Genomic DNA, 24,726 nt, shown 5'->3' on the forward strand with positions numbered 1-24,726 from the left:
ATAAACTAATTAAATTAATTACATCGTATAAAATCTGTTAGCTTATTTCAACAGTTATTTTTATAGTTAAACATAATTTTTCAGTAAATTCAGAAAGAAATTTTATCAAATTAATGCATTTAGATTAATATCAATCTTCCATTCAGGAAAACTGAACATTACATTATGTAACACTAGAAAGAAACTGATTATTAAACATACCAAGTTTGAAGTGTCAAAGAAGAGAGATCTCTCCACACACAAGATAAACAATATGAAAACTAAGACGTTTGAAAAAGATTGCATGAAAACTGTGGGAAGAGAGCTCTGGACAAATAAATGTTTATGACGGCAGACAACGCTACACAAAAAGTTATTAAGGCTGCAACAATACATATAACTCATGACAGTTATTGCAAGATGATGTTTTCAATGTGATACTTGTAATGATAGGGTATGCTCAAAAGTTCAACTTCATAATGATTGAGAGAATATTGTTATTTAGTTAAGCCATATATTTCAATAGTAAATATTATCAAATATCTTCTTGTACAACTTCTAAAACTTTCTGAATAATGCAATGTTGACCACATCTGTTCTGAAAATAAAAATTGGTAGAACATTTAAGTACCTTTAGAGTATCATAATACAGGTTAACAAACCAATTGATATGATACACAAGGAAGTATCACGATATGATACAAAAATGGTATATCATTGCAGCCCTAAAAGATATCTTCAAAATGTAATTGTTCTTACAACTGATGAGGCCTGGCCTAGACTGGTAGCCTGATTCATTCGGCGATTGATGGCGGCAAAGCCTGGTGCTACGCCACTGGGCGTATTGACGACGATGTTACCAGTGGCACTACGAGCTAGCGACACAGCTGTTGTACCCTGTGGCACTCCTGATTTTGGAACTGCCGCTGCCGCCTATAAATAGATACAGCATATTTATGTTTACATTGAGAGACAGACAGACAGAGAGAAAGAGAGAGAGATGTTACAGTGAAACAAGTCTTAGATGGATCTAAATGAAGGTTTAAAACTTTCTTTTGCTGAAATTAAATACTTAACAATAACAAGGCTGAAATCACTAGAACTCGTGTTCACCAAAAATCACAAACAATTGCAAGGGATACTTTGGTTGGCTGATAGATAATCACTCACCATGACTGCTGATGCAACAGTGGTCTGGATTGGTTGTAACTGCTGGGTGACAGCCCCTTGAGGGACTGCCCCCTGGGGAATTGCAATTGCTGCAGTAACAGTGACAGGCTGGGGTTGTGCAGTGGCTTGAGGTGCAGGACTTGCCTGGGGTGCCGCAGCTTGTTGCTGGGCAAGTGTCCGGGCGGTCATGTGTTGCTGTTCTGCTGTCGCAGCCTGTCAATATAAGCAGGTCAATTTAAAGGCAGTACAGGCTGAATGGTGCTAGGTAGGTAGGAGGAAATATGGCAAGATATGCCATGGGACAGCACAGTGGGTAACAGAAAGTTCTACTACTGTACAAACGATACATCAAATCCTCGGCATCAACATCTAGAGTATTAGTAGGCTGTTTTAGATACAAAAACTTCTGGAATTGAAGAAACTTTGTCTCAGCTGTACCTATCAGCACTACATGTCTGACTACAAATACATTTAGTTAGGAAAAGTGTCTATAAAGATGAGAAACAAATGCAATCTTTTCCAGCGAAATATAACTGCTATATGAATTCATGTTTGACTGAAGATGCCACAAAGTGGTGACCATTGTAAAAGCTTCAATCAACATGGGAATTTTCAAAGATCATTTTCAGAAAATATGCATATCACTTGATATGAGCACATCGGTGCAGCACAATGTGACAGCAAGACATGAAAGAAAACTTTGACTTGTGGAGATTGTAATTACCTGGATTGGTCGTTAAATAGGTAGATAAGGACTTGTACCTGTGATTTCAACACTGAACACTGTTGATTACAGTGAAGACAAGTAAGTGTTTGTGTAGGCAAGATAAATAAATCTTCGTAATTAGATATTTAAGTGAATGAAAAAATGTAACATGTGTCTGATGTCAAAGAAAACAAACAAGAAATGCTCAAGAATGAGGCATTTTTTCCTACCCTATAATTAAACAGAAAGTTATTAAAGGTAAATGACATAAAAAAAAAAAAAAATTCTGAAGAGAATGCTTTCAAGTTTCGGACCTTCTATCGTTGGTCTGACGTGTTAGCTGAACATTCTAAAATCAATTTCTCGCCACACATTATGTAAGCAGAAGCATTTTTACCATTTTCAGCCCCAAAAAGTAACTGCGCACATTACATTGGTTTTAACAGTAATCAAAGTCACATACTGTTTCTTTCATAGAGAGCTATGATTGTGTAGTAGATGTATTATGTTAATTTACCTCAGGAGAGACTTCTGTTCCCTGATATTATTTATGTGAGTATGGTACAGCCAAACAATCTATACCGATACACAAGTAGATAGGGTTTAATTTTACAAATGAGCTAGCAAGGACTGAATTGCAAAATACTCCTAAAACATCTACACTTACTGCTGCAGCTTGATTTTGTTTCTTCTCACGCTGGATCCTCTGGGCACGGATCTCCGCCACGTTCATAGGGTCCAGTGGCTGGTCATATGTGATACCACTCTCAGACAACACAGCAGCGTGTTTGGGGTTCTTGGGTGTGGGGCTCACTAGTGTCTGTTTGAGTGTGGGTGGTCGCTTGGCAGCCAGCGTTTTAGCCGAGTCAAACCTTAGGGAGTGTAGCATGGTGATGGCCTGATTGCCATCTTGTACATATAACTGACTGGTGCGCATTGGACGGTTGTTCTTTGTCTGAAAATCACATAAAATTCATCTCTTCTTAATTTGTTGACTTTTATCACCCTAATTTTCATACTTACAATCTCAATTTATGCTTCTTCATCATAAAACATTTCTACAAGGATAACAAGGATGAGGAGAACTAGTATTTCTGCACATATGTAGCACAAAATCTAAATTTGACACTATTTGACCTTAAATGTCAAGGCCATTTATTTTAACAAATAAGGTCATCCTTCATCTCAGCATTCTACTGGTTATGAAGATTAAGTCATTTAAATCTCTTCACACGTTTGACCTTCATGACCTTGAAAATGGGTCATGGTCAATCAACTGAACAAACATTGATTTAAATACGTTTAGCAATACCCTTAGCTCTTTCATTATTGAGAAGTCATTTAAAGACTTGAACCCATGTGATCTTGTAACCTTGAGGAAGGTCAATGTCATTCAGTTGAATCAACTTGGTAGCCCTGAATCCTTCCAAGCTACTTTGGTTATTGAGAATATCATTTTGTTAAACTTTGTCCTGTTAGTTGGTTAATGAATTATTAACTTTCCTGGCCAATTTATTTACTAACGTTTCCTATATAAAAACTAACCTTGTATATGCCTTTTGTTTTCTTGCTCTGTTTGCGGGGATTGATGTCATACAGAATGCGTCCCTCCTCACGAGGAATGATGACATTCTCATAGCGGTTCCTACACTGTTTTGCAGAGCGGTATACTCGACTGACACTGCTCACAATGTCTGCCACCAGGTCCCAGTTGAGCTGATGGGCTGGAGACACCACCATCAGGTTCAGAGGTACATCAAACAGACTTTGCACTGCCTACAAGGGAGAATGCTTTTATTTATGACCCAGTCACATGTCATGTTAGATCTAATTAATATCAATACTATCAACATTTAAAAACATTCAAAAATGCTTACTGAAGTTTCTATACAGAACAAAGTTGGGAGTGGGCTTGTTACACAATTAGATATATACAGTCTCATTACCAATTATGGGCCTTAGCCAGTTTCATGATTGTACTGGTAGTAATTTAACTGTGCACTTAGTTCAGCTGTTTACTTTCCCTTCTATATTTACCTGAAGGAGTGCCCAGTCTTCATGGATCAGCCATTCAGGATGGTCTGATGACTGGTCTGCCGGTTTGTTGAGGACTGGTGGGACCGGGCGGAAAGGTTTGAGCAAGCCGCCCTGTTTAAGCTTGGCCTCACGTCTCATTCTCAGCAAGGCAGCCGTGGGACGGTCAAATAGGGAACGAGGCACCCTTGGTTGTTCTTCTTTACGTTGCTTCTGTTTACGTGCTAGTAGAATAAAATATTGTCATTAACAGTATGCTACTATCGATTCAATTTCTCCACAAATTGCACACAACATTAGAAGATTCATGTTTTCTTGAACAGTTTGCAGCATAATATAAAGTGTACTTACAGCTATTCTCAACATTTCTTTCTATATTTCCACCACAAAAATTTGTTTCGATATACATACTTGTGATGGACTCGACTTTCGGTTTCTTGTGTTCCTTCTTTATGTAAATGGGTGGCAGTTGGGACTCTGGCATCACCGCTGGCTCATAAAGAAAGCACATGGTCTGGTCCAAGTAGATGTCATTGTCATCATGAGGGGGAGTAGGTGGTGCCCAAAGCTACAATTATCCCAAGTAACATCAATCAAGTGCTGTTTAACATTCTTTTTTTGTGGTTTTAATTCCGAGTTTCTCGGTTTTGTTTACATTTTTTCTGTTATTTATATTAGACTTGTATATAAGAAGATTTGTACAAAGTCCACGTTAACGGCTCTTGACGTGATTGTGAAGTTATTACTGAGCTGGAAATTGTTTCCAATGTACTAATTTTATGAATGCTGTAAGCCCAAAAAGGACAAAATATCAGATTTTCAAATTTAAATTTTTGCAATTCCATGAGAATACAAACCGGCATGTGTTCTTGATCTGTATCAGAGATGAACACCTACAATGTAAATGGTAATTTTATAGAAAATATAAATTTAAAACATGTAGTACTTTCTACAAAAACCCTTGTCAAAAAATTAAAGGTGGCAAATTGAAAGATCCGCCTCATACAAAAAACTGCATATTTAAATCTACAAGAGGAAAGTTCATGACAGGTGTTCCCGTTTCCTAGGATAAATAAGATAGGAGGGACTAAATATTGTGTAACATCATTCATTTATGATAACAATATAGATTACTAAATCAATCTGGATATGGCAGGCTTTAGATATCACAACTCACTGAAGACAGGAATTTTGTGCCGCATAGAACTCCTGTGACATCACATACATATACTTTTCAAAACAAGTATTTGCACCTTGTACATACCTCACTGCAGCACACATGCACAAGTCTCTTGTAATATTCAGTTTGTCCAATCCAGTAGTTGTACACAAACATCATTGTGAAAATCTTTATAAAAACTTCAAGTGGTGCAGTTCTGGTGTCCACAAGTTTGATTTATTGAGGCAAGAAATTTGCACAGAATGTTTGATATGAAATGTCAGAATTTCTAGCTGTTTTCATTTGTTTGAGCAGTATTTCATTCATATGGGCCAATATTGATTTACTGTTCAACGTTATAGCATTGAAGGTAGTTGTCGTGTGATTCAGTTACTAAATACTTTGGAATACATAGAAACCAGTGAATGTTTTTTTTTTAATTTAATTTTTTTGGTTTTTTCTTTTAGGCAAGGGGAAGCAGGGATATTGAAGTGAAGGTATTGAGATTTAAGATTCCGAGATTTAAGAATTTTTAATATTGTTCATTAAATGAAAAACTGGTAGACTGATAGCTGTAAATTTATCCAGACTGTTTAAATCTTCACAAAATATTATTATTGTATGTCCTCATGATACAGGTAGTTCTTTTTACCAGTTATAATTTTTGTAATGTCAATTGAAGTTATTGTCCAGTGGTACAAGTAGTGGTTTTGGCCATCTGAGCATTACTATGGCCAGTGATTAGTCTTATACAACTAGAAATATATCCAAACCACCTCTATTTTTCCTGCTTGTCAACACCAACCCTCCAGTATTCTGGAAAATCCAGTCATCTCTAACCTTTCAGTATCCTAAAATACATGCATCTCTCTGGGAAGTCTGAAAATTTTGACCTCTCTTAACCCTCCAGTGTTCTGAAATATTGTCAACTTACAAAAATGTTGTTGTCTCTAATCCTTTGAAATAATGTCATCTCTAACCCTCCAGTATTCTAAACATTCTGTCATCTCTAACCCTCCAGTATTCTGAAATATGGTCATCTTTCACCCCCCCTACCCACAGTATCCTGAAATCTGTTATTGCTTTCCCCCTCTGAAGACTGAAATTTTGTCTTCTCTAATGCTCCCAGTTTCTTAAATATTGTCATCTCTAACTCTCTAGTATTCTGAAATCCTGTCATCTCTAACCCTCTCAGCATTCTGAAATCTTTTGACCTAAAACCCTTGTTCTCTAAAATTCTGTCTTATCCAACTTTCAGTGTTCTGAAATCTTGTTTTTCCAACTCATAAATCCAGTCACTTCTAACCCTGCAATTACTCTGAAATAATGACTCCTTTGATCCTAAATACCATCTTCTCCAACACTCCAGTATTTTTGGTTGATGACAATTTGATAATGGAAACATTTGGCAGAATTTTGGCATGAAAAAAAACTTCCTTTTCCTTTATTTTGATTTTAAACACATTTAAAACAAAATTCTCAATCTTTATGAGCTTGAGAATTCAACCCAACCTCCTTATTCATTCAGGCCAATTAAGATTTTTCTAACATATCTTCAGGTCTTGATTCCTAGAATCAGTAGATTCATAGAAAGACAAAACGATTTGTATGGTGTAACTTAAGTGATCCCTTGACAAATGCCATGTATTTTACAAAGCTATCAAGCTATGTCACTTCCTTCACTTATGTTATAAATTTTGTACTGAATCTTCAGGGCTATCCCTAATGTAGGGGTGTTCAAAACAATGGATTTTATTAGATTCCATATTAAAAACCATTCACAAATTATTTAGGGAATTTTCTTGTAAATAATCCACCTACATCTGATGTGATCTTTTCTTTCGTCAAATGAGAGATTTAACATCAAGATTATAAGCTGCCTTACATGTGACTGGATACCTGTTGACTTCCATCATTTAATATTATACATTTATACAATATATTTCTTGCCATTTCTTGTGTTTTCTCTATGCAATCGATTTACAATTCTAAATTTTCATCCAGGAAAATTTCATTTTTTTCCATTTCTAATAGGTTTTCTTTTAATGTTGAAATCTTTTGGAAAACATTGCAAGGCAGCATATATCTTAAAGAGTTTGTGTACAAATAGCTGGAAGGAGGATGGACAGACAGACACGGCATCTCATTTCTGTGTACGATGTGTCTGGCAATGACAGGCGGCCATTATTTTTCACTCGACACAAGGTTGTGGTGCCTACTTCATACCAAACACGGCAATATACCTGATTTAGTGTACCAGGTTTAAAATCAAACAACACCAAAACTGTCCTTGTTTTTTTTTTTACAGTAAAAAGTGTTTTCAATAATTTTCATACCTTTGAATACCAATTAACAAAACTTTTTTTCTCAAATAATATATTAAATGGAATGCTCAAATAAAGCACTTCACGTCCGTTTTATTCACCTGAATTTTATACAGATGTATCATTACTTTACAAATCGACATTTGGATAAAGTGGTGAAGCATCGTACGCATGAAATGAGACGCAGATTGAAGAAGTCTGTCAAGACCTCCACAGCCTACACCGTCTATATATAGACACCATTAACCTTGAATCGGGTGACCTGAAATAGCCGTTACCATGGCAACCCGTCAAAACCCGATCAACATCGTCGACAGAAAGAAATGAGATGCAGAGTCGGACATAATGAAACATTTTAACTCTTTATTCATATCAGGTGACACCATGTGTCCAGGTCTTGTCACTACAATAGCAACATCAAGCTCTAGTCTCTCACTCTTCCATCATTCATACCCAAAACTTAAAGACACTGAGAAATTACACACATGCAGACTGCTACGTCCTTCTAATCAAACTTACATATTTCTCAACACCCAGTATGTCTCACTTTCGTCCATTCTGTTTCCAGCTTCTTCATCTTCCTCAATCTATCCATTAACAATCAACCAGTCGCCCAGAGGTAAGGCATGCATTCAGTCACACATTTCAAACAAGTTTCCCATCATTTCAAATGTACAAAACTTAATTCTCCACTCAAATTGCCTACACAACCATTCAAGTCATCTGTATAAAACAAATGGAACTGTATGAAAACTCCATTCTCTCTCATTCATTTTCTAGCTGTTTTTACCTAGACATGACACATGACATAACGATGTGCAACTGTCCTTCTTTACCATAATACCCCCCACACCCACCCAATTTTTTTTTTTCAAGCTCTATGTCATTTCCCATTTTTAGAATTTGCTGCAGCCTGCAACCATCTGGCTACCTATTCAATAGCACAAAACTTCAAAAACAAAGTTTCAATTTTTCTAACAATAAATGATGCATTAAAAACATCAATTTGTTTTATCGTTTTTCTTCCTTCAAAATAAAATAAAGTCTAGCTAGTAGACATCAAAACAAATTTATAATTGATGTGTGGTTTACCAACTTGTTTTAACCAATGTCGGGAAAACATAACATTTCAGTGTGTACTGGAACATGGGTGAAGGCTTACTCATTCGTGACCAATTTATATGGACAAACCCAAAGAACTTTTGCCAACATTTTTGAACTGAACTTTCACAAATTACAACCAACTTGTAGTATATTAAAACCCAAGTTTGGATCAGGTATGTGTAATATGTAGCTCATCTGTGCTAAGGACTAGCACTTATTGAATATAGATCATCTAAGATCTTTGCCTCTTTCACCCATTGTCATTGTACAGTAGAGTGCCATTACTTGTGCCTTCCACTACACTGGGTATGTCTTGTATATTAAATGGCTGGAACACAGTCTCTACAGTGGAAGGGAGAGAATCATTCTTAATGGTAACATTGGCCCCAACAGGAATCACAGGATTGCTACCTGCCTTAATCAGACTGATGAACTGTGGGTTCTGAGGGCTTGCACTGATAGCAAAAGTCTGAGGGGTAGGTGCTGGTACTGAACTAACTGCCGCAGCTGCCGGCACAGCACTGACTGTTACATCATTCTGCACCCCAACCTCTGCACCAACCTTCGTATTAGGTGTATGGTCCTGCATGACTGCCCGCCTAGTGCGGATAACAAGGTTGGGGTTGGACCAGGGTTGGGGAACAGACAAGCTGGCAGTGGTAGCTGTGTTTGGTAATCGTTTAGCCCCTAGTAGAGCTACTGGGGGCGCTGCTACCTGCTCTGTCTGTGCTGTTGAAGCCATGGGAACACTGGGCACTTTACTGCTAATTTTTGCAGTTCTTGCCACATGATTAGGGGACTGGAACCGAGACATTGGCATGGACAGTCGAGGAGTGGAGATTGGTGTATTTTGATTTTGGACAACTGGGATTTGTTGGGCTTGACCTATAACAGTGGTGGGTACAACTTGACGCATTCTCTGAGATGGAATTGTGTTACTTGGAATTATTTTGTTGCCAATCATCCTTGCCATAGGCATAGCTATAGGAGATCCACTCACAGACATTGGAATGGCCTTTCCTCCAGCCAATTGCAAGAAAACCAGTCCTTGCTGCTGAGGATTTGCTCCCTGAATCTGGGGATTGGCTGCCTGCAGACGCACCCCTTGGCCACCAACTGGGTTCACACAGTACTGCAAAACAGGCTGTTGGGTAACAGTTGAGTTACCACTCACCTTGATAAATGAGATGGTAGGCTGGGCCCCACTCCCTTGGGCACCAATCACCTGCTGTACCCCTGGGGACTGTGTTAAAATCTGCTGGGTTTGGGACACAACTGGTAGTGCCTGGGTCCCCTGAGTGACTAGTTGTACTCCCTGACCTCCCAACTGGGGGTTCTGAGCAACCAAGTGTATAGCCTGGGTGCCAGGTGATCCAGAAGTCTGAGATACCAGCTGGAGTTGAGGCTGGCCTAGACCTTGGGACAGCAACTGGCCCCGAGGCAGAGCTTGCATTTGTTTAACAACATGTTGTATGGGTTGGGCAGTAATTCCCTGTGGAAGGACATGTCGTATAGTCTGGTGTACCTGCCCCTGGGGTGCCACTATCTGGTATGGGCGGGGCTGGCTCACCTGCAACATGGCCTGCTGGGGAAGGGAGGTGAAAGTTGGTTGCTCAGGTGAGCCCTGCACTCCTTGGGAGACCGACCCCTTCACAGAGACAGGAGTTTGCTTGATATTGTGATGGGCTTTGGATATTATTTGTTTGAGATGCTGAAGTTGTGATGGAGTGAGCAGCTGGGGCTGTGAGGTCAATCCTGGGAGCTTAGTGGGAGGAGAGGTGTACTCTGAGCAGCCCTGGGATACGGCATTGCCCAAGGACACATTTGACAGGTGCTGTTGCAATGCCTGTTTAGCAACCAGACGCTGTACTGTCAGACCTGCTGACTTCTTTTCAGCCTTGGGAGGTGTACCCGATGTTGGGATTGAAGGAGTTGACACCTTGGGTGGGGTTAGAGTGGGGACCTTAAGTGGTACTTTAGTGCCCTTGAGTTGTTTCTGTAATGCGGACTTAGTTTGGCGAGCTGTCACTTTCTTAGGTACAGGAACTTGTTTAGGCGACTCCTTATCTTCTGTAAGGATGATAGTTTTCACTGGTGATTTTTTCTTAGGTGTAGTAGGGACAGTGAGTTTGGCAGCCAGATTTCTCATGGCACTCCTTGCTGCCTTCAGTCTATCTATCAAAGGTTCACTACTAGATTCATCATCAACCACAATATCCCCCTCCCCAGGATCTCCTTCCTCCCCTACCACTCTCTCTTCATTCAATGACGCATGCTGGCCTCGTACACCTTTACCACGCCCCCTGGTACCAGGCCTGCGTCCAGCTGTCTGGCGCGCAGGACTAGTGAGATTGCCACGGGCCTTCTTGGTTTGCTTGTTGGAGCGTTTCTTCACCTGGTTGTACGAGTCATCACGAAGGTATGTGTACAGCATTTCATCCTCTTCCAGTTCAAGGCGGCGTTCCTCATCTTCTTTTAATGCCTTTAGTCGTGCTAGCTCCCAGTCCTTCTTAGAGTTGGCAATCTCCTCCTGTTCAAACAAATCAACAAATACAAGCCTAAAGTAGTAATAATTTTAAAATCCACTGAAGGTCACTTTTCAAATCCTGGTGAAGATTTATCAAGACGGAGTATTGCAAGCAATCCTTATTTCAATTCTGAAATGACTACTGTCATTTACTTGGTTTTTGTTATACCCTGGTCAACATTAAATTAGATGTCAGGAAAACATAAATTGTCGTAGTTAATTTTTTATTTTAAACACTGCCAGTAACGAGAAATACTATTGCTAAAGCAGATCTTACCACAGATATCTCAAGGTCATCATCTGGTTTCATTTCATTCTCCATAAACGTGACTGCAAACCTCTCAATGGGAGTAAGCTACAAAACAAAACCACAATGTATATCAAATAGGAATTGACTTCCCTGCTTTTGATTTTCTCCAGTCTGAAAACAATTTACATATTTCCAGCATGATCTTTTTCAGACTTATACTCTCGGTTAATTTAAAGGTTTTTACAAAAAATCTTAATAGCACATACTACATAATGTGAACTGATATTGTTGTTTGTATCCAACGACAGGAAGTTTTAATTGCGCTGTCAGCAATTAAAGTGTTTTAAGTAGGAATTTATCTCCCCTGGATTGTATTCTCTTGGTGATCATGTTAGATTTCATCAAGAGTTGTGAGCTCAGGGTTATATCATTGCAGGTCAAAACTGCATTCATATAGACACACTTAACATCTTTAATTATGAAAAACTGAACTTGCTGTTCCAGTGGTGAACAACTTCCTTTTGTTCTCCAGATCTAGCACTTATAGGCATATTTCCCACTTCTACCCATTATTTTGACTTGCCTCTTTGTCCAACATAGCTAATTCTTGTTCTGCCTTGGACATCTCTTCTTCTTCTTTCCGTTTCTCTGCCTCTCTCTCATCCCATGGAATGTTCTCATCAAACTCAGCAAGTTCTGCTTTCTGTTCTGCTTTCACTAGATTGGCAGCTACTACATCAGTCTCATCTTCAGCCTTTCCCAGTGCCTATAAAACAACCATCCAGTGTGATCCATGAACCACAATATCAATCAACTGTCACACCACACCATAAGCAACTATGAAGTTGCACTGGGTTAATATAAGATACAATGACCATGTATTTCAAAAATACTTCACTTGATTCTGAAACGTTTTTTTTTTTTTTTTTGGATCCTGTAACATTTGTTTCTCTAATTTACTAAGAAAGTCAATTCGTCTCTACTGCTGTTTTGAAATAAATTAGCAAAGGCATTTAAACCACGAAAGTAGCTGATTATTTATTTAGCACTGCTTAATGAATGCATTTCCAAAGAAAATGAAAAAAAAAAAAAAGATTAATTAATAATAATTACAACATTATTGGTTTGGAATAAAGAGGACCTTTGCAGTTACCAAGAAGTTTTGACTGAAGAGATAGAAAGCAACTATGGTTAGCACATTATTGATAATCTAGGCCAGTTCTGAAGACCAAATAACACATGGCGAGACAGGTGATATCTTCAAGCCACAAGCTGAAACAACCCATCCTAAAAAGGTCTCAAATATTTGACTCTAGCCTTTATGACAGCTGAAAATGAAGAGTTCAGTATAACGTGAGCCACTGTTTTCAATATACCTGTTCAAATTGAGCTACAATGTTCTTGTCTGAAGGTACCCCTGCCTGCTTCTGATCTCCACTCCCAAAGGATTTTGTGTCCTTGACCTCATCCCCACCCCCTAGAGATTTTGTTGTCTGTATTTCTGTCACTTTGGGTTCCACCAGAGAATCCAGTCCTGATGGCTCTGAAAACAGCTCCTGGATGGTGTTCTGCAATAAACAATTTAACATATCACCTACATACCATACACAGCAGGGTGGGGAAAGTCAGAACATTGCAATCACACTTAAGGAGAGAATTTGCTGCAAGTATCACCATGTGTATCTCATCATGTGAAGCTAAACTGCACTGCAATTGCAATGCTTTTCACTAGAGATAAGTTTGCTAAAACAAACCAAGTTGTACAAAGCTGTCAACAATATTAGATATTAAAACAGGCTAATAAATGTTACAGGCAGCCCTATTACTTTTCAGAAATCAGTGCCTTGTTAAAACTGGATCAGGAAAAAAAAAATCAGAAAATAAAAAATTTCTGGATATTATTCCATTAACACTTTTGCTAATTGATGTATCATTACATCATTAGGTCTGCCTGTTCATTCATTTCTTTTAAAATGCTGAAGGACTCCTTACCTCCTTGAAGAAAGCAGTGGTAAAGTTGCCTCCTTCAATAGCCATATCCCCAAGCATGCGTTTCTGGTTGGCTTTCTTCAGAATGTTTTCCTCTACTGTCTTTTTACTAATCAGTCTAAAAACAGAAGTTTTTTTCAGCTTACTGGTCAGCAGTGAAGCAGTCTAAACTAGGTCAGAATAAGATCATAAACGAAAAGTGAAAAAGAATTTTTATGAGGCATTATTGATTCAACTGAACAGAATCCAGCAGATATTGTGTAACCTGTATACCTAGGCAATTCAGTTACAGGGAAACTGTATCGTCAAGTACACAGGTATTAATTTTTGGCTGAATGTAGAACTGAACTACATACAGTAGCTCAGTGGATCTACAGCCATCACAAATAAAAAAACAGTTTAGAAAGTGAGTCCACTCTTTCTACTTCACATAAAGTATAGTGAATCTCTAAGTCAATGATATATTACATGTGTCAAGGGTAACAACGTTTCAAGGTGAAGGTCTCAGTAACGCTTTACAGAAATTTGTCTAGGTCTCAATTACTCTTTATAGAAATTTGTCAAGGTCACGGTTACTCTACAGAAATTTGTCTAGGTCTCAGTTTCTCTTTGTCGAACTGTGATAGCAACATGTAGGGACTGTAGGCATATATGAATGTCTTATATTTTTCAATGGTTAACAAAACCTGAATATTCACTTGTGATTAATTGAGTCTTAAAATGTCTTGGATTCTCTCTATGTTTTTTCAACCATTGATGTCATGGTTATATGTCTTCTATGTTCCAATATGTTGACAGAAGTGGCCATAAAAAGAAATATATATTTCTACATGCCAGATTAAAAGTAATAAACCAAAGTGTCAATTCTACATAAACTGTCTGTAATGTTCTATAACAATCTGAATTTCAGCTGAAGTCATTCAGCTGGCAATGTACATACATGTAAAATAATACAATATATTCTTGAAAGAGGATCCATAAGGTTATGAAACAATTGACAATTGGAGAGAAGAAATACATTCAAAAGATGTATTTGTAACCAAATTTTTGGGGCCATACAATTATTAAAGAATTGCATGGTTCGTACATTGGCTTTGATCTAGGCTGATTTTAAGTCCAGACTACACGAAAGAAGTATGGGTGATATCTCTCAGCCCGGCTATAACAAACATTTCTACATAATATACTGAAGATTTGTTAAACAAATCATTTTTTCTTTGCTTATTGAGTATGCACAATAAACTAGATCAGTGAATAATTTATAACCATACTGATAATGTATGCCACTTTCATTGACTAACATAAGATTGAGAAAAATTTCATTCAAAATTCCTTTTGATGTACTCGAAGTTTCCAGCCAAGCTTTAAATATTGTAAATAGGCCCAGACAACCTTAAGAAATATAGACTTTTGGGAGCGATTTAAGACAACACTGCATGTATACAATATCTCAATGTACGCTCTATAATGGTCACTGGTAATATGGAGAATATTTCATAATCCTGGATATTTTTAACTAACCTGTAAATGTGGACATCACGTGTCTGTCCAATGCGATGGCATCGGTCCTGAGCCTGAGCATCCATGGTTGGATTCCAGTCGCTGTCATAAAATATCACAGTGTCAGCGCCTGTCAGGTTCACACCAATTCCACCTGATCGTGTGGACAAAATGAAACAGAAAATACGCCGGTCAGCATTAAACCGGTCCATTAGAAATTGTCTCTGCTCAACACGTGTTGTTCCATCCAGTCGGAGGTAGCGATGACCATGGTAACTGAGAAAGGACTCCAGAATGTTCAACATCTTCGTCATTTGTGTGAAAATTAGAACACGGTGATCCTCTGACTTCAGCCGTCGCAACAGGAGATCTAATGTCTGAAGTTTACCTACAAAACACAACCAGTTTTACAAATTTGGAAGGACTAAGCAGATTTCTTGAGTGATTTTTTTTATCAGCAAATCTCTCACCACATCTTAGTACAAGAAAACAGCAAATTTAAGAATTTTTCCTTAAACATACTATGTAATCTCAATATCTTCAATGCACAAAACAAATCCTGTTGAGCAAGTAACCACTCACATTTAACATGTTAATTATTGCAAGAGGCTCAAAGGCCATAATGGTCATTGGACTATAAAGACCTATATATGAAAGAGGCCTAATAGGCCTAAAATAAGATCTCAAGAGATCTTGATATCGGTCAAAGTCAATTCTTTGAACTAATTTGAGCCCTTCATCTACTTATATTAAAGAACCAACAGCTGGGACCTTATTGTTATTGAGAAGTCGTTTGAAGATTTTTACACATTTGACCCCGTGTGACATTTAAAAAAGAGAAAATGTCTATCACATGAATACAATTGGTAACCCCTCATCCAGCATACCACAGACCTAATATCTGCATCTAATGCTTTTAGGTAATGGAGAAGAAAATTGATTAAAAAATTTTGACATATTTGACATGTCACCTTAAAAAATGGTCAAGGTCAATAATAAGCAAAAAATTGGTAGTCTTTCATCCCAGCATGCTACTGGCCCAATATCAGCACCATGGACCTTTCAGTAATTGAGAATAAGTTGTTTGAATATTTCAACACATTTGACCTCTGTAACCATGAAAGTGGGTCAAAGTCATTCATATTAACAAACCTAGACTCCAGTAATCAAGATCAATGAATCCTCTTAAACCTTGTTGGTCAACTCCATCTCCCACATTATCACTTACCACAGTCATACTGTATAAGTCGAAGTTCAGGGAACTGCACCATTCTGTTGGTAGAAATTTTGTGTAGACAACTCGCCTTGGGCGATACTTCTTTATGAAGGATAAAGTCCCGCCATCGCTCACTCATCACAGTGGAGGATGGAGGATGAGACACATGCATTTTGATGCAAGGTGATACAACAGGTGGAGTAACAAACACGTACCTGTAATAAAAATGTTAAGGATCATATAAAGGATAGGCACCCGAGGAAACTAAAAAAAATTCAATGTTATGTCTCAAATTTACTTCTTAAAATTTGAAATTTGTACAAATATTCTGATTTCTGACCAAAAAATACCTGAAAAATCATTGTGTTTTCAAACTTGCAGCTAATCTATAAGATTCTCATTCTCCTGTGTCTTTTGTAAATCAAAATATATATGTAACATGTATAACATGTTCACGCTGGTAAGTTATATGACGTCAGGTGAACAAAAACTTGGGAGCCACAGAGATACTAATATTTCTGTAATTACCTTATTTTAAAGAGTAAGATTTTATAACAGAGAATGCAGTTATCTGGTTTCTAAATGATCACAATTTAAAGACATGGGTCAAAGAGCAATTAATTGAGCTTTATTATTCATTAAAACATGAGCAATCTGATTACTGCTGCTCAAATACTTTGCAATAATTTATCTATGAACTTCATTGGTCTCGGATTTTCATACACGACTATCGATAATTTAGCCTTGAAGTAGTTACTGCTTTCTTTTCTTGTCTGACTTGTATATAACAGACAAGTCAGTCATGACATGCACTTGTCCAACTGGACAAGCAAGTTTTAGCAGTTACAAGTTGTTGAAAAGGTTTTAAAAGTGTCAAATAAATAAAACTATATCATTCAAATTCTGAAGTCTCGATCGCTATAGTCATTTATTTTTTTAAATCAATGTCCTCTTTGGCTACAATGTAAATTAACCTTATAAAGAAACAAGTTATCTGATGTTGATTTCCCAGGATTAAGTAAAAGTGTTCCAAACATAATCTGTATCTTAGTTTGTTTTCAATTGCAGTTACTCAAAGCATTTTAGTGAAACTGAATAATGTTGACAACTACATAATTTAAGATGGAGGCTGTCAGACAACAGACTTGACAAAGTTTGGTTTAAGCACGGAAGGAGTGAGGAAAAAAAGCTAATGTTGAGCCCTTGGTATCATTCATTCAATATCTACACCCTCAACAATTCTTTCTACATCCTCAATAATTTTTTTTAGATATCCAAAGTCCAAGACATCAGCAAATTATCAAAATATTTACAATGAAAATGTTGTTAAAAATTACAACTTCCTTTAGAGTAATTTAAGAGGTGATTCTTGCAATTTGTACAGGACTTCAAAGCACTGACTATGTAACACAATAGCTGCACAGACTTGCTACATTAGCACCAAAAAACAGCTCTTGACTCTGCCATACTTTAGAGTTGAAGAAACTTGTATTTGCACCAAGGCAGAATTTATAATCCACAGAAAGCAGCTAATTCATAAGGCATACCTAGATAAAATGTCTTCTAGTTGGTGTAGGTATTGTAAAGGAGTATGGACCAGATTTGAAAGCACTTTGGTTTGATTCCAGAAGATTTCTGGGCGATGAGGATTGCTCCAAGAGTTAATGTTTGTACAGTGCACATGCCCTTGGGAGCACCACGTGTTATCACGCACGCGAGTCTTGCATGTGTCGCTCATAACGTTCACAGTACAACGCAAGTCCTGTCCATAAACAGGCTTACGTTCACAATGTAACTTGTTTGTACGAGCAATGTACCCCAGCTTATCCCGTTGTCGACACTCCCTCCTGTCACATAATGTGTCCTGAAATGAAATGTGTTTTTTTTAGATCATGATAATCAATGATGCTGCCTTGCCTTATCTGTGAAGCGATATGTTGAAAATTTGCTTAAGTTGAAAACATTGATGTGAAGCCAAAGGTTGGACCATATTTATTTACAAAAACTTTGTTTATTACAAAAAAATCATACAGATATCAGAATGTCATTCAATTCAGAGTAGAAAATTGATTATTGAAAACTTATTTTTCCATAATCATAATTCATCACAATCTGAACTTACCAGGAGAAGCTCTGTCTTGACGCGGCGTTTGGTTTTCTGTACAGTAAATCGAGTAGAAAGACCCGTGGTAGGTTTGGTCTCGGATACTGTCGTTGATATACTGGCTTTTACCACTACAAGTTAACACAGGCAATTCAGCAGTCGCAACACAAACCACAAAGATCAATAGAACCTGAACAAGTCATCAATGGCCCTACCAAACAATAGGGAGCCAATGACAAACACTGTAGGAAGCGCTGCAGCCTACAGTGAAGGGCAGCAGTTCAATATCAGTTGTTGTATATCATTAACTTTTTATGGTATTATTTCAGGAGTATTATCATATGTTTGATACCAATAGCTTGATCAAATGATTTCATCAATTCTAACAACTTGCAGGAAACTGGTTTCTTCATCTTCAGAATTTGAGTGAATATCAAGTTAAACAGAAGATTAAAATGGAAGAAAAGGATATGAGATCTATAAAAGATCAGACAATCTGAAGGGAAAGATATAAAAACACCAAGATATACCTTTATTTATTCTTCAATAGGGGGCCTATTCATTAATGATGAGTTTGGCCTATTACACAACAATTATACAATACCAGGAATGGACTTATTGTCCGATTTATAATTGTATATTTACCATTTGTGGTGGAGGTTGAAGCAGTTACCATGGGGGAGACCTTCATGACAGGTTTAAGAGTGGTAGTAGTGGTAGTCAGTGGAAGCTGCACAGACACAGCCGGTTTGACTTGGGTAGTCACTGTTGTTAGCGTGGTACTGGCAGAGGAAGCTGCAACTGTGGTGATTGCAGGCAAACCGTTTACTGTTAAAAGCCAAACAGATAATGCTAAAATGTCAGCTTTTAGTTAGGACAAAAAAATAATTTTCTAAAAATGTGTATAAATAATCACTCATATAAACAATATTCGTGAGTACTAGTCATTTCAATCAACAAAGAAAGTAATTTACCTGAAAGTGTTTTAGAAATTTCCAAGAAAACCTAAATAAGTTTTTGTACAGTTTACATTGATAAATGTAGAAATTTTTCTGTTACCAAGTATTAGTTTTACAGACCAATCATAATAGCCTGCAAAATTAGTGTGTATTGTTTGGTGGTAATCTAGGCTGGTTGCAAAGACCAAACTGCACTAATCAGAAGAATGGTTGATTTTCCAGCCTGAAATCTTAAGCACTTACTCCTTGGATATACATTTTGACAATTTTAAATAAATTAGCAGCAGACACACTTTTCCTTACAAGTTTAGAATTAATTACAGTTTATGATAAATAATGAATTCAATTACATCTTACAGTTGTTAAGAACTACATACTAACCTATTGTACTGCTTGTTGTGGTGGCACGACTGACACTACTAGCTGTGATTGATGGTGATCCCACACGCTGCTGAGCTGAAGTTGCAACTGATGATGCAATAATCTGTTGACCCATGGAAGTCTGAACAATCTGGATGAAACCAGCTGTAAATAATATAAATATTTTCTATATAGTAACACATTAAGCCAAATCTTCATATACTGAGAATAATTAATAAACAGATCAATTTTTTACAGCATCTTTAAGCATTCATTTAGCAAACTAAGGTAAATAACTTTTGTGTTGCCAGCAATTTGGTGACCGATCACTCTACAAAAGAGCACCGGCGCATAGAGCTGCAGTCTATCTCCGAGTTACATTAGCACCAACGACACCATATGGGAGTGACCAGGTGACTCTATGTCTCGGCGTTGTACTTAAGTTAATTTCTTTCTGCATAATACTAACATAGGACATGGGATTACCAAGAATAAAAAAAAAAACAAACAAAAAAATCAAATTAATCTCCCTTTCAGCATTAAGCGAAACTGCAAAAATATTATCTATTGCAAAAGAAAATACTTCAACAGAACTCACCAGGTAGTTGTGACAGTTGGCCTGCAGGTATCATAAGCCGAGCACCTTGATCCGTCTGCTGTATCTGTACTGTGATTGGTTGAGAGGTGGTCACCTGACTTGAGGAGGATGGCAGACTGACTGTTGTGGTGGTGATGGGTCCTATCTTGGCCTGTGGGGTGATGACACTACCAGTAGTGTTGATGACAGACAAGGTGCTGGTTACACTGGTGCTGGATGCCACAACAGAAGTGAGAGGCTGTGCCACACTGCTGGTTGTCATGGTTATTGAAGACTGTGTCCTTGGTATAACTTTCAGTAAAAGAGAAATCAATTAACATCACAAACATCAACTTTGATAAAAGTAGTAACTGATGTCTCATCAAATTTCATAAGGATCTCTTGATATAAATTCTTTGCACATTGGGTGCAAGAACATGCAATTTATTGCACATAAATTCCTTCATTTGATGCAACAAGGAGTTCCCCTCAATGGTAGATAGTATTGAAATACATTCTAGCCTGACCAAGAATCTATGACAAAGAAATATGTCTTGGTGTCCAAGCGTACAAAATGAAGGAAATACACTTGTAAAACCAATGTCAACTAAATTCTATCTATGTTGTGTTTCTGACCTTCGACCTTAAGACACAGTTTACCATGTCTGATGCCAAAAGTCAGATTTTATTGTGCGAGACTTACTCAATCTACAGTGTCACAGAAGACATGTAGGCTATCATTTGTCTCAACAAACAGGAAAAGTCGTGGATAGTGAATAAATTTGAGGTGAACAAATTTATTGAGAAATTGGAAATAAAATCAGTCTAGGCTTTCTACTTTCCACAGTAGAATTTATCATTACAAATGTTAATTGATGTTTACATAGACTCATTAGTCACTAAGCTGGAAAACCCACTTCATCTGGGTGACCTATTCTACATTCAACATACAAATGATATACATTTAGAGGAAAGTGGTTTGATTTGGCCAACAAACCAAAAAGGATAATTGTAGTTCATGTAAATGTCAGTAAGATGAAAACATTTAGTTACCTGCAGCAGTGAGTGTGGTTGATGTGGTGGAAGTGATGGTGGTTCCCACCCCAGCAGTCGTAACGGCAGTAGATGTAGTGACAGACGCTGCTGTTTTGGTTTTCTCTGTGACAGTTGTGGCAGGGGTCTGGTTTGTTAGCGGTGAAACACTCCTCGACTGCAAACATTTCATGCTAAAATCACCACTTTTTAAATAGGAAAGAGATTACTTCATCTTGTAAAGCTAGGACTATTTATACATGAAAACTAGTAGCCACAGATAAGTCAACTTTCAAATAGATAAGTTAGAAAACTGATCAATCCATTAAGCGAATGATCAGGGCAAAAGTCTGCATTCATATCTGAGCTACATTTGCACCAGTACCATGACAGATAAATGAATTGGTGACAATGCCCCAACCTTACTTTACATTATAAAGTTTAACATTTTGATTTCAATGAGTAATGCATTAAAAAGAGACATCAATCAACTGAAATCTCCAATATTACTACAAGCAAATGAAAATGACACAGGAAAACCAATATCAAACTTGAAATCATCTCCATCACAAGATATTTCTCTCCCAATTTGTGGCCAGACTTGTTTTTTTCTTTTTTTTTTCTTAGACAATGTCAAACCATGAAAAATGTCAACTTCAGATGTCAGATACTTTTGACCTTTTAAGTTATAAGGAAATGAAAATTTTAAAAATGCAAAGGTATGAATGGAACTTCAGAAATTTAATAAAAAAATAGGTCATCAAATATACATCTCCTAATTAATAATCCTATTTGACCCAACAAAACAATTACAACTCATATAACGGCCATCATACATTCAGTAATTTCTCATTAATAGAAGCCAATTTGTTTCAATTTAGGATACCTACCACGGGAGATATACTTCTAAAGTTGACTGGTTTCAGTTTGCCAGGTTTTAGTCGAGGAGGGGGATCTGGCTGCTCATCAATCTCCTCTATCAGTTGTTGAGATGTCTGGAGCCGCTTCACTCTGTGTGCCACAAATGCAGGCAAATCTTGTTCCATGTCTGCTAGTCCCGGATACCGCAACAGATCAACATCCTATAGTACGAAGACCAGCAAATTAATTGAAGAACACAGAATCCATAAACCAATCAGAAGAAAGGAATAATCAAATAATCAATAATGAAAAGGAAATTAATTAAATTAAATAATTAAAGATTTAAGTCTTCCTATTAAATTCTTTACCTATACAGATAGTTAATTCTCGTAACTTTCTGATCTCCTATTAATGCTATTTTGCCCATCAAACATGTTTTAAGTTATTATTTGACACACAGATAAAGTACATAAAATCAAATCCTAATCTGCATTAAAAAAAAATGAAATTCCCAATCTTTAATTTTTTTTCCAGATGAGAAACAGAAAACTATTATTTGTTCTTACTGTGAAGGGGTCATACTCCAACATTTTCAGAACAGCAGAAGATGTATGGAATGTGATGCCTTCAGTTTGGAATGGTGAAACAATTGGCCGCTCATCAAATAGACTGGGGTGGTTGCAGACCTTACGAAGTTGCATCAGAATGTTGATGACACTCATGAAGTGACCACTGGCTAATGTTTCCTTTGTCCTGTGATTAGATGAAATGATGGTGAAAGTCTGGCACGTCAATAATGTTGTTTATAATCATAGATCATTTAAACTTCCACACATTAGAATTCATGAATAATTTTTCTTATGCAGTTATATTAAAAATATTTTGATGGGAAATTCTTATTTCACAATCATCATCTCAATAGATATATGTTACTATCTACAGTTGAAAAAAAAATTGTCAAATACAACCAATGCATATAGGTCACGCAATTTTTGTCCAGCGTCAAGATGAGGGAATCTGAAATTTTATCCATATTTCATCTAACAAGGAAGATTGATAATGAAATTCTGTGCACCAAGCGATAAAAAATGTCTCTAAAGCCTTCCCGCACATTCTCACTCATTCAAGATCCTATACCATGTTGCCAGCCAATAGGAAACTGATCAGTCTATGAAGAGTGACCAGGGCAAAATGCTGCTTTTATCTCCGAGTTACATTAGCACCAAAGTCACTACAGACAAGTGACTTGGTGACTCTATGTCTCGGGTGCCCAATGTCACTACAGACAAACAATATGGCAACTGTTTAAGGTAGTATCTCAAGCAAAAAAGCATTTTATTCACTATGTATAAGTATAAATAATATAGACTCCTAACGCAGACCACTGGCCAATGTTTCCTTTGTCTTGTAGTTAGACGAAATGTTGGTGAAAGTTTGGCATGTCAATAAGGTTGTTCATGATCATTAATCATTGCACACATTAGAATTCATGAATAATTTTTTCTTAATGTCAATGTAGTTATATTCAAAATATTTTGATGCCAAATTCTTGTTTTCAAAATTATCATCTCAATAGATATATGTCAAATACTATCAACGTATAAAGGTCTTACAATTTTTGTCCAGCGTCAAGATGAGGGAATCAGAAATTTTATCCATGTTTCATTTAACAAGGAGGATTGATCATGAAATTCTGTGCATCAAGCGATGAAAAATGTCTCTAAAGCCTTTCCGGACACAAATGGACTCCAATTGAAAGTCATTAAAGATCCTATATCATGTTGCCAGCCAATAGGAAACTGATCAGTCTATGAAGAGTGACCAGGGCAAAATGCTGCTTTTATCTCCGAGTTACATTAGCACCGAAGTCACTACAGACAACTGACTTGGTGACTCTATGTCTCGAATGCCCAACGTCACTACAGACAAACAATATGACGACTATCTCAGGTAGTATCTCAAGCAATAAAGTGTTTTATTCACTATGTATAAGTATGAATAATATAGGCTCCTAATGCAGTAAGCGAGAACCAACGTCCTGATTGTTTTTGGTCATAGATCGGTTGTTGCAGGAATCAAAGATGGATACCCCACAATATTCAATAGAGCCCCATTAAAAAACAGGTCAACACAAGAGACATAGAAGATGGAGCATCAATATCTGGATTCCGTGGTTTTATTATAGGTGAACGTCATCAGAACTATAAATATTTCTATAGCTTTTAAAGGTGAAAATTTTGGCTCTACTGTGACATTAATTTTAATTGTCTGTATCATGTGATACTTATAACCATTGTTCTGATGATAGCTAGTCTAGCTAGCCAAAACATTTAACCTACAATAAAAAGCATGGAATCCAGATGTTGATGCTCCAACTTCTATGTCAAAAGTATTTACTAGTATGTTATATCTTGGAAATTTGATACGCAGAAATCAATAATGTGAAATGTTACATTACATGATGATCTATATCTTTATCCATTTAAGAGTAAATAAAATGGTTAAGGCAAAAAATTAGAGTATGCATTAGGCTAAAATTCTGGTTAAGACTGAAATCAGCCAAAAGGTTAAGCATAACTGTAATGGGTACCTACTTGCCCTGTGACATGAAGTCGTCATACAAGAACCGTTGACGTTTGGAAAGCTGACACATAACCACATGTTCATATTTCTTTGGCATCTGTTTTTCTACATCTGCTTTTAACCTTCGCAACAAAAACGGTCGCAGGACCTAAAACAAAATACAGCAATTCTGTTATTTATTGGAGAATTGAAATGAACATATTTATTATCCACATTTGTCAACAACACATAATGTCCCTGCTTATATGTATTTTTTCCTAAAATCTCAGGTGTTAGCAGGCAATGAATGCAA

General features: G+C 37.1%; 1 protein-coding gene across 2 annotated transcripts in view; it reads right to left on the reverse strand.

Moving 5' to 3' along the window:
- The window catches only part of LOC132560591 (helicase domino-like), a 56,233-nt gene that overhangs the window by 11,784 nt on the left and 19,723 nt on the right, over positions 1 to 24,726 (reverse strand). For both annotated transcript variants that reach the window (XM_060225252.1, XM_060225253.1), the window contains 23 exons: positions 24,446 to 24,582; positions 22,418 to 22,604; positions 21,881 to 22,072; positions 21,012 to 21,168; positions 19,980 to 20,270; positions 19,403 to 19,546; positions 18,708 to 18,890; positions 18,081 to 18,193; positions 17,506 to 17,822; positions 15,971 to 16,173; positions 14,764 to 15,130; positions 13,246 to 13,360; positions 12,630 to 12,821; positions 11,837 to 12,019; positions 11,281 to 11,358; positions 10,872 to 11,006; positions 4,747 to 4,782; positions 4,301 to 4,457; positions 3,893 to 4,113; positions 3,401 to 3,631; positions 2,523 to 2,810; positions 1,150 to 1,362; positions 739 to 912 (listed from right to left, as the gene is read on the reverse strand). In XM_060225252.1, the coding sequence (XP_060081235.1) occupies positions 739 to 912; positions 1,150 to 1,362; positions 2,523 to 2,810; positions 3,401 to 3,631; positions 3,893 to 4,113; positions 4,301 to 4,457; positions 4,747 to 4,782; positions 10,872 to 11,006; positions 11,281 to 11,358; positions 11,837 to 12,019; positions 12,630 to 12,821; positions 13,246 to 13,360; positions 14,764 to 15,130; positions 15,971 to 16,173; positions 17,506 to 17,822; positions 18,081 to 18,193; positions 18,708 to 18,890; positions 19,403 to 19,546; positions 19,980 to 20,270; positions 21,012 to 21,168; positions 21,881 to 22,072; positions 22,418 to 22,604; positions 24,446 to 24,582 (4,314 nt within the window). The remainder of the gene's footprint in view (positions 1 to 738; positions 913 to 1,149; positions 1,363 to 2,522; positions 2,811 to 3,400; positions 3,632 to 3,892; positions 4,114 to 4,300; positions 4,458 to 4,746; positions 4,783 to 10,871; positions 11,007 to 11,280; positions 11,359 to 11,836; positions 12,020 to 12,629; positions 12,822 to 13,245; positions 13,361 to 14,763; positions 15,131 to 15,970; positions 16,174 to 17,505; positions 17,823 to 18,080; positions 18,194 to 18,707; positions 18,891 to 19,402; positions 19,547 to 19,979; positions 20,271 to 21,011; positions 21,169 to 21,880; positions 22,073 to 22,417; positions 22,605 to 24,445; positions 24,583 to 24,726) is intronic.

This window comes from Ylistrum balloti, unplaced genomic scaffold (genome assembly GCF_031769215.1).
Source record: "Ylistrum balloti isolate Yb309-2 unplaced genomic scaffold, AGI_CSIRO_Ybal_v1 Utg371084, whole genome shotgun sequence".
NCBI lineage: Eukaryota > Metazoa > Mollusca > Bivalvia > Pectinida > Pectinidae > Ylistrum > Ylistrum balloti.